This window comes from Saccostrea cucullata, unplaced genomic scaffold (genome assembly GCF_032062105.1).
Source record: "Saccostrea cucullata isolate Sc308-1 unplaced genomic scaffold, CSIRO_AGI_Scuc_v1 ctg2979, whole genome shotgun sequence".
Lineage (NCBI taxonomy): Eukaryota > Metazoa > Mollusca > Bivalvia > Ostreida > Ostreidae > Saccostrea > Saccostrea cuccullata.
The window spans coordinates 191,685-201,996 of record NW_026931030.1 but is presented as its reverse complement, the minus strand read 5'-3'; the positions used below and the strand labels follow the sequence as shown (position 1 = coordinate 201,996).

The 10,312-nt window shown below is 35.7% G+C and overlaps 1 protein-coding gene across 1 annotated transcript; it reads right to left on the bottom strand.

Moving 5' to 3' along the window:
- Positions 1–234: 234 nt before the first annotated feature.
- On the bottom strand, positions 235–9,144 carry LOC134231101 (uncharacterized). Its single transcript, XM_062713024.1, has 3 exons — positions 9,103–9,144; positions 1,817–2,043; positions 235–1,689 (listed from the first exon to the last, which is right to left on the bottom strand). Exons 1-3 carry the CDS (start codon positions 9,103–9,105, stop codon positions 1,410–1,412), a joined length of 510 nt encoding a protein of 169 aa, XP_062569008.1. The 5' UTR covers positions 9,106–9,144; the 3' UTR covers positions 235–1,409.
- Positions 9,145–10,312: the final 1,168 nt, after the last annotated feature.

The window sequence follows — 10,312 nt, the reverse complement described above, 5'->3', positions numbered from 1 at the left end:
AATGAAGCTGACAAAAAAACAAAAAATAAACTGAGCACCCATAATGTCCAATTTTGTTGTAAGGGGGGAGGGATCTTTTACTTTTCAGTACATTTTTTTTTCTTTCAAATGCTGGAATTTGCATATTTTGACCCTGACCAGCAACAAAAAGCTGCCGTGGGGGAGCAGCGTCCTAACTAAATTTGCGTATTAAAAATACTCTCAGAAAAAGTGAGCCACCCTCCACGTATTATGGGAGCGTTTTATACCTTTTGTCTTCATTGACTAAAATACTTTCATACTGTATGGAGAAATTATTTATCTTTAGCATACTCCTTATCATAACCCTTTTTTTGCATATTCCTGTAAGTAAGTTACTTTAGAAGATTGTCCAAAAATGTTTTCGCCAAAGTTTCGCCAGAATCTTCCGATGTTGAAACCTTGCATGTTACTAGTATGGTAATTAAGATCATTTTTCTTTCAAGAACTTATAAATGATAATCCTTTGTGACATCCTTATAAGTTTCAAGTAACATTGTGTGGGCCCGGTTGGGGCCCGGGACCAAGGTAGTGAAGGTATAACGGGTATCTATTAGGAATAGGCAATACTCTTTCTAGTGAGCAGAAAAGGCAGAGATTTGGATACTTTATTTTAACAAATTAAAAGTAAAAATACCTATTACAGAAAAGCATCTCTGCCCTCTCTCTCTCTGGAAAAATAAGGAGGGAAGTCCAGTCCCTACCCTCTAGATCTGCCAATGTATACCATTAAAATTCAGTTAAGAATATGCAAAACAGAGGATAGATAGTTTCAGTCAACAGTCAAGACACAAACAGTTAAAGAGTTAATCACTACTTTTAAAAAGACCAAATTCTTTGTTATTTGAAACACAAGCCTTTTTTACTGACTGGAGCAAGTCCTTTAATGGTTTAATAAGATTACATTGCTGTTTTTAATTTGGTGGTAAGTAGGATACTGATTGGTTTATTGTCCAAATTAGCAGGGGGTCTCTGTCTGTATTTTCTACACCATAGAGAAGACTCATTCACATCCAGCATTGGAGTTTGGCACAATATTTAAGAATGGCTTTGACTATTTCACCATCGCTGGAAACTGCTGTACAGTCACGAAGTACAGAGTTGATCCTTATGTCACGGATTCAAATCCCACTGTGGGATGTGGAGACCGGTCCTTCGGATGAGCCCGTATAAACCGAGGTCCCGTGTCGCAGTACGTGCCGGCACAAAAAGATCCCTCCCTGCTCAATGGCCCTGAGAGCTGAGTATAGGAAAAATTTGCAGTTCTCCACCGGCAAGTGGTGGCGTCTCCATATGAGTGAAACATTCTTGAGAGGGATGTTTAACAACATACGATCAATCAATCATCACTGGAAACATTGCTGTCTTGGTGATGTTATTTCTCCAGAATCCTAGCCCATGCAGTAGACATCTGTTCTTGTGTCCTCCACAAAACCTGGGAGGTCCACAGCAGGAGTTGTTTGGTAGTCGATGAATTTGTCTTTCCTTTGTTCCCAATGATCCTGGGGCACTAGGGAAGCGAATCTCTGTGCTAGCACAGTTAGGGCAGTTGGTGGTAGATCTCCTCCATTTGCTGGATTTAGGAAGCCAAGGTTGGATACCACCATATCCTTGAAAAGAAATTTGACCAGCATCTTTGATGTCACTGCATAGTAGAATTTTCTTACTGCCCTAAAAAATATTTTTAGAAGTCATTTATCAACAGAAAATAAATAAAAATGTCAAACAAATAATAAATTGGCCCAAAATGATATTTTTTTTAGTAATCTCAAGTTAACAAGGAATCTGCAATACAAACCTCTGTAGTGATGATGGTTGATTTTCATCCTCGTGGTCCACCATGTAAGCTCTTTTCATTACATCAGTGGCAATGATGTTGTCATTCAGCTGGGAGTTGCTGTCTTTGAATGGCACAGTTGTGAGGTCCTTGGTCGACTTCATGGTCATTGCCTTAACAAACTTCTCCAGGGACTTCCTCAACAAAGTCAACATCTCTTTCAAGTACCCAATCTTAACTTCATCAGCCTGATAAAAGATAACAATGTTTAAATATCAATATCTCCAATAGGCATTTTTTAAAATTTAATTTAAATGTACATTTATATGAACAATAAGTATATATAACATTCAGACGTTCAAAATTTTACCTGGAAAATGGTGTTAAATACTTTAGTGGATGAAGAATGAAACTTGGGAAGTTGATGTACATATACATGTACATGGTTGTTGTTATTAATATAGGATATATCGCTTCACCTGTCCTGGTTTCTCAACATCGTCATGGGAACTATAGTAGCTCTGCAACACACTTTTCTGAGCTTAGTCATCTTGTACTTGAATGCTTTAGGATCTCCAATGACTCGACGTTGGTGGATACCATGAAGTCCTTATATATCTCGTTTCTGTTCGAGCTAAATAAAAAGGGATATTGTTATTAGTACCATAGACGATTTCGAAAAAAAAAAAACTAAACAAATATTTAAACTAGAAATGTGTCCAATGGATATGAATGTCCCGCCAAGTGTATACATGTATTAGTAATGCATCATGAAAATTTGTATTAGTTCATGAAATTTGATCAGAATATCTTGAATAGTGATGCAGTTGAATATGTATCAGCATATAAAGTTTGACTCTAATTTCTTTAAAGTGAGGTCAACGTCAAAGGAAATGCCAAGGTCAACTCAAACAATGTTGATGCAGTTGAAAAGCTCTCATCAATATGTATCAGCTTATGAAGTTGAAAAAAAAAAATTATAAATGGTTTCTTTAAAACTGACTTAAACATAATTCGATAAAAGTGAGGTTAAATGAAAGGTCAAGCTAAAAAATGTTGATGCAGTGGACTTGCTTACATCAGTATGTATCAGCATATTATGTTTGACACTGATTTAGGAAAAGTGAGGTCAAAGGTCAAAGGAAAGGTCAAGGTCAAAAATGGTGATGCAGTTGAATAGATCTTATCAATATCTATAAGAATGTAAAGTTTGATGAAAATATCTTGGATAGTTTATTTGAAACTGAGCTTTGAACAGAACTTAATGCAAAGTGTGACGGAAGGACAGAAGGACGGAAGACAGGCATGACAAACACTATATGCCCGGCCATATTCATGGCAGTGCATAACGAAAATATAAGTATGATATAGCCCTTAATGAGTACAGCATTATCATTCTTATTTAATACTAAAATAAAATACCTTATTATGATAACAGTGAAAATAAACCTCAACAAGGAGGTCTTCAACTGGCAGGGCAATTACCTTGACTCCAGCTTGATAGATATATTACAGGGAGACAACTTGAGACAACTTGATAGCTAGATGACACACAGGAGAACTTGGAGGAATTTTGCTGTCGGGAAACATCGATAACGAAGCAATCTGCCACAAGGAAAGGGAACAAAACCTCAGCCCGCATCACATCTGCAACAAAGAAATTACTTTTTAAATACAGGAGGAGATCCAGGAATTTTTTCCAGGCGGTGTCCACCTAAAATCAAAAGCAAAAAATTAAACTTTTTTTCCAGATGTGAAAAATCTATTTTGTGGGTGGAGTGGAGAGTTGTTGAATGTTGACTTTTAAAGCTTCACACCTAACTTTTCATACCATTTTCACATAAATCCCAGTTTCCTTAGGAGGGATCCTGATTGTCTAAGGGGGTCACTTTTACTTGGTTTAGTATATACATTTATTAGTTCTGCAAATTTGGGTGTGTGTGTGTATGGGGGTGTGTGTATCTCTGGACCCCCTTCCCTAGACCCGTGCATGAACATATGATATTAAGTTATTAACAATGTCAATGCATGCAGCTCATACTATAATCCTTAGTTATTGATACAAATTAAGTTTGTAATTCTAAACATTTAAAAATTATATGTTGCTATTTTCTTATATCAATGTTGAACATGAGTTGCGTATAACAGAGAAAATCTCTATATTTCATTTCAAATGTTCCATTCTAATGCAATTGTTTAGTAAAACACGTTTTGATTGGCTAATGCACGATGTTTAAAGCAGTAAAACGAGCATTAACGAGCGTGAAAGCTTTTTCATTGTGACGTCATAATAGAGCGACGCAAAAACACAATGCCCCATGACGTATTTCATGTTATAAAACTCAACAAAATAAGACGTAAACAACAAACAAAATACATGGATTGCATTAGAATGGGAATAACTAATCTTCTAATTTGATATTTTTGACCATTAATGCTGATTTAACGATCGTAAACATCCGTTTTACCGGCTCCGCTTATGCGTCGCTAGTAAAACTCAGTTTGCCACCGTTAAATCAGCATTAACGGTCGCAAATATCAAATTAGACGATAGTTATTCCCTAATTCATAAACTCGTCAACAGAATGAGAGAATGATGGATATTGTCCTTCAAACGGTACCATGCCATGTATTCTACCACTGGAGGTAGCCTGCATGGCACATTGGTTTAGAGCATCTGCTTTAGACTAACAGAGTAAGGAATTTATGGGTTCAAATCCCACTGTGGGACATGGCGACCTGACCTTCAGATGAAACCGTTTACATGTAAACCAAGGTCTGTGTCGCAGTAGGTGCTGGCACAAAAAAGATCCCTGACTGCTCAATGGCAGTCTCTGACTACTCATTGGTGATGTTCGTATCAATATGAGTGAAAAATTCCTGAAGTGTCTTTAAACAAACCACTTCCATATCAATATGACTATTAGTGTGGGGTTGTCACACCTCTCAAAGTGTCTAGCATCCTTTGTGACTAGCATTAGAACATAAAGTTTATAAATACAGCCAGAATTATAAAATATTGATATTGCTGTTATTATGTTCCCCAAACGAAGTTGGGGAACATATTGTTTTTACTCTGTTTCTTATTATTATTATGTTCCCCAAACGAAGTTGGGGAACATATTATTTTTACTCTGTTTCTTATTATTATTATTCTTCTTCTTCTTCCTGGGTACTTTTTTGTCCGGGGGTGATCTTGTAAACTGTTCATCCGATGTAGGTAAAACCTTTTTAGGATCAGTAGACATGTTATGTAGATTTGTGGAATCAAGGTCATTTTGCGCGCACGTGCTTGCAAGAGCGTGCGCGTGCAACACGTGAAATGACCAATATAATAGATATAGACGTAACTTTTTTATTTTTTGATGAAATGCTTTGAAACTCATAATTTGATTATTTATTAGTAGTTTAAACATGATGACATGGTCAAAATAGCAAGATCTCACGCGCATGCACGTGCGCTTTGCTCTGATTGGCTGAAACTAAAGTCTCTATACCTTTCTTGTTTTTCAACGAAATCCTATGAAATTTTGAACATAGCCATGCATTAATATATCCTACAACATGATATATAGCATTTGTCATAAAATCACGTGCATGCACGTGCGCTGCAATCTGATTGGCTTAAACTTTAAATAGCTATAACTCCCTTGGTTTTCAACCAAACAGGATGGGATTTGGAACATGGATAGATATAATGAACTTCTACAACATGATATGGTCGCCATGCACATGCATACACGTTCGTGTAAGTGCGCTGTAATCTGATTGGCTGAAACTTTAAACAACTATAACTGCTTTGGTTTTCAACCAAACTGAGTGGGATTTAGAACATAGAGAGATGTAATGAACGTCTACAAGAAGATATGGACACCATGCTCATGTATGCACGTGCGTGCACGTGAAATGAGTTAAATCAAAAATATACTTGAATGAGCGTATTTTTAAATACTTTTGGATTAAATACTTTAATATTTAGTATATTAAAATGTATAGATTGTGTAGACAAGATGATATGGTCATTACGCACATGCATTCACATACGCACTAAAATTTGAATGAACTTGGCGTTGTTAAAGTCTCAGTGCATAGATTTTGTCTTATTTAATGAAGCTTACAGGGAATATGGCACCAAAAGGGAGTTGGGGAGCGTTTGGGGAACATCTGTAACGGTCCCCGTTACAATTAGCCCTAGTTATTCTTATTATTTTTCTTCTTCCTTGGAAAATTTTGTCCACGAGTGATCTTGTAAACTACACATCTGACTTAGGTGAAACCTTTTTAGGGTCAGTAGGCATGTTATGTAGAGTTGCCGAACGATGGTCATTTTGCGCGCACGTGCTTGCAAGAGCGCGCACGTGCAACACGTGAAATGACCAATATAATGGATATTGCCGTAACTTTTCTATTTTCTGATGAAATTTTTTGAAACTCATAATGTAAGGATACATTAGTAGTATAGACAAGATAGCATGGTCAAAATAGCAAGATCTCACGCGCATGCACGTGCGCTTCTCTCTGATTGGCTGAAACTAATGTCTCAATATCTTTCTTGTTTCTTGTCATAATCCTTTGAAATTTTGAACATAGTCCTACATTATGAAGATCTACCGCATGATATATAAGAATTTTCATGAAAGCATGCGCACGTGCGCGAGCTGCAAGCTGATTGGCTGAAACTTTAAATGGCAATATCTCCTTTGTTTTTTGACGAAATTCTTTGAAATTTAAAATATAGTCATGCATTAGGATATCCTACAAAATGATATAGAAAAAAAATCGTGAAATCACGCGCATGCACGTGTGCTGCAATCTGATTGGCTGAAACCTTAAATGGCTATTTCTCCTTTGTTTTTTGACGAAATTCTTTGAAATTTAAAATATAGTCATGCATTAGGATATCCTACAAAATGATATTAAAAAAATCATGAAATCACGCGCATGCACATGTGCTGCAATCTGATTGGCTGAAACTTTAAATGGCTATAACTCCCTTGTTTTTCAACCAAACAGGATGGGATTTAGAACATAGATAGATGTAAGGGACTCCTACAAAAAGGTATGATCATCATGCACGTACACGCACGTGCGTGCATTTGAAACGAGAATATTTAAAAATACACTTGAATGAGTTATTTTTATTACTTTTGGACTGAATGCTTTATATATAGTATATTAAAATATATAAATAGTGTAGACAAGATGGTATGGTCATAACGCACATGCATTCAGATGCGTTTGGGTGCAATGCTAAAAATTGAATATAATTCGTATTCTTCTGGAAAAACGTTGTTAAAGTCAAAAATGCACAGAGTTTGTCTTATTTAATGAAGCTTACAGGGAATATGGCACCGAAAGGGAGTTGGGGAGCGTTTGGGGAACATCTGTAACGGTTCCCGTTACAATTAGCACTAGTTTCTTTAATGATTCAAATATTACTCTTAATTTATTATTTTCATAACCAAGAAAACTTGATAAACTAGAGGTACTGTGAACAATGAGCTCACTAAATAATACCCTGCCTCCCATATGAACATGATGAATATAATGTCAGTGACCATGTTTTGCTATGGGAAACCCAAAATATGTGACTGTTGGATCATAAAGTAAAATAGGAGGTGCACAATGGCAATATGTAATAAAGATTCTCTGAAAGTCTCGTCAAATTTCATTCATTGGTATAAGAGGAGTTGCGGATAAGAGATGGGTACCCCAAAGTGTTACAGACAGTCAGACGGACGGATGGACAGACGTTACAGCTAGACGACCCCATGAACACTATTCACCCTCCGACTTTTCAAGCTTGGGGTATAATAAGTCAGTCAAATCTTGTACAACATGTGAAATCATAGATATAATCAATTTTACTAAAGTATGGTACATGTGACTTACCCCATGTAATAGTGATGATTATGTGCAGATACCCGATGGCACTGGTCATATTAAATGCGAATTAGGGGGTACTATTAGTTACATAGTTTTTGAATGACAGAGGTATCATCCCGTACCCTGTCACTTAAAAACTATGTAACAAATTTACCCCACCAATGAAACATTTACATATTATCTGTGGTTTATAAATGTTTTTTTCTGCTGCATGCTTCATCACCCTTAAACTGTGCCTGTTATGATGTCACGTTGTGTTTGTTTCATAATACATTGACTGTGTATTGATTTACAATTGACTGGGTATAAGTAACCCACCTCCTTCACGTGACAGACTTCAACCAATCATAATATTGAAAAATCTTCGAAAAATCTACAGAGATGGGGTTAAAATATTATAGTTATATGGGGTAACTATTTTCTGGGAGAATACTAGCATTTCCTTTTTAAAAATTAATTTAGTAACATTTTTAAAACCTTCAGGTTGTAGTCATAATTAAAAATAGCTGCAGAACTGTAGCTCTCTGAAACAAATATACTGAGTGACAGACCTGAGAGTCTAGTGCTACCAGTTGAAAAAAGTTTATATTTATTGTGCACAAAAATTGATTTATTTCACCGTGTTTTCAAACTGCCATATCAAAATGTTACTATACACTGCCATTTTGAGAGGCAAATTATTTGGTCCAACAGAACAACACGCTGCAGCTATGTGCAGACTTTAAATATGAGAGAAGTTGACAGAAATGAAATCTAGCTTGTGTACAATTTAAAATAAGAATTTAGAGAATTTAATCCAAAATCAAGCATAAGTTTTTGTGCTCTAGCTTTGTCATCCATACAAATTTTTAAGACCAGTGTGCTACAGATGAGATTTAATTGAGAGATTTTCTTCCTCTTATCAGCATGACTTCTGTGGTGCACCATTTTAATCACTGCACATAACCAATAATATTATATGGGGTAACTTTTACAGTAACACATGTTACATGAACACTTCTGCATACGTAACATTGTGTTTCTTTTTTATTTGTTATGGATATTTAAAAAGTATTATTGAATATTGGCAATATTTAGTAATTAGCCTGTATATACATGTTAAAAACAGCTGATCATAAGCTTTGTACTGTTGTAAGTACAATGAGCTTAATGTACTGATTGTACTGAACCTGATAAATTGAGTAAAATAGCATAATGCAGATAAGAATGATATTGTATTCATCACCGTATCGATAGCTATATCAAACTATTTTTTTTCTTCAAATTACTGTTTAGATCTAACACATCTTTAAACTAACATCTTTTGCGCAAGAAAGGATTAAATGTCTTCATGGAATCTATTTTCAATAAGAAAACAAGAAAGGCTATATTTATGACCTACATAAGACATAAAATTAAAATTCAATTAAAAAGGAACTTACCATAGCGAAAATATTCAACACAATCCTGCGTGCGAAGTGTTTTCTTTTCACAATCAAAAGTGAAAGCGATAGTCTCAATGCGCATGCGCGAAGTGTAGCAGGGAGCTGCCGAAAGTTGAATCTGAAATTTACAGCCTCCATCAAACCAATAAAATGTCGTCTTCCAAGATATACTCATCGTCGCAAACCACGACCAAAATGTACGATCCTCTCCCATTCTGGCCGTGGTTGAACGAGGAGAGAATTCTTCGTTGCTCATTAAAAAATTGACCAATGCGAGTAAAGCATAATTGGAAGATGAACTTTATCGCGATCTTTCACTGTCCAATCGCATTATAGAGAATATTTCTTGTATACTGTTGACGTCAGTTGTTGATTTCAATTGCGATAGAAACAAAACTTGCCACTGACTGAATATGACGTCACGATAGAGAGGCGTAAATATTCAAAAGTACGACAGTTTTTGTGATCAAACAGCCACGGGTAGGAGAGAGCTATAGGCGGACTCCGGACCGTGGCTTGAGACGATGAGATATACTGGAATTAAAGTTAACATGTAAGAGCGCCATCTGGCATTATTGTGCAGTTGAGGTTAGAGCATTCAGTTCTTAGGAGAGAAGGACTCGTGCTCCTGTATGAATTGAAGGACATCAATGGGTGCACATACTCTCATTATGATATCCAATAAGTCCATCTGTTGATCTGTTGAAAGTTGGTTTTGGACATACCAAAGTAAAGGGAAAAACATTCTGGAGGCCAAAATGACGTTACAGTGATTTATTACGTCTTATCCCATCTCTGAACATGTACATGTACTCTGCTAGTGCATACGTAAATACATGTGTGGACTTCAGCAAGAATATGCATTGCATGTACGTAAACTGTACATTATTACAAAATACAATATACATAATTATATATTTAGTACATTTTAAATAAAAACAATTATTTACATGTAGTTTGGATGCTTTACTTCTTACAGCAGATGAAAAACCCTTTCCCAGAAGTTTCCATTTCCCTTTCAGAGCAACGATACATGTAGAGGAACTATATTAGAATAGGAAATGCTTAGATGTAAAGATGAAAAAGAAAAATAAATTTGTATATTAATGTAATTTATATTTATTTAAAAAAATAGCAACGCTTCTCTTAATAGACCTGTTTCAAGAATTACAATAAACTACATGGCTTTATGATGATCATTGGCATA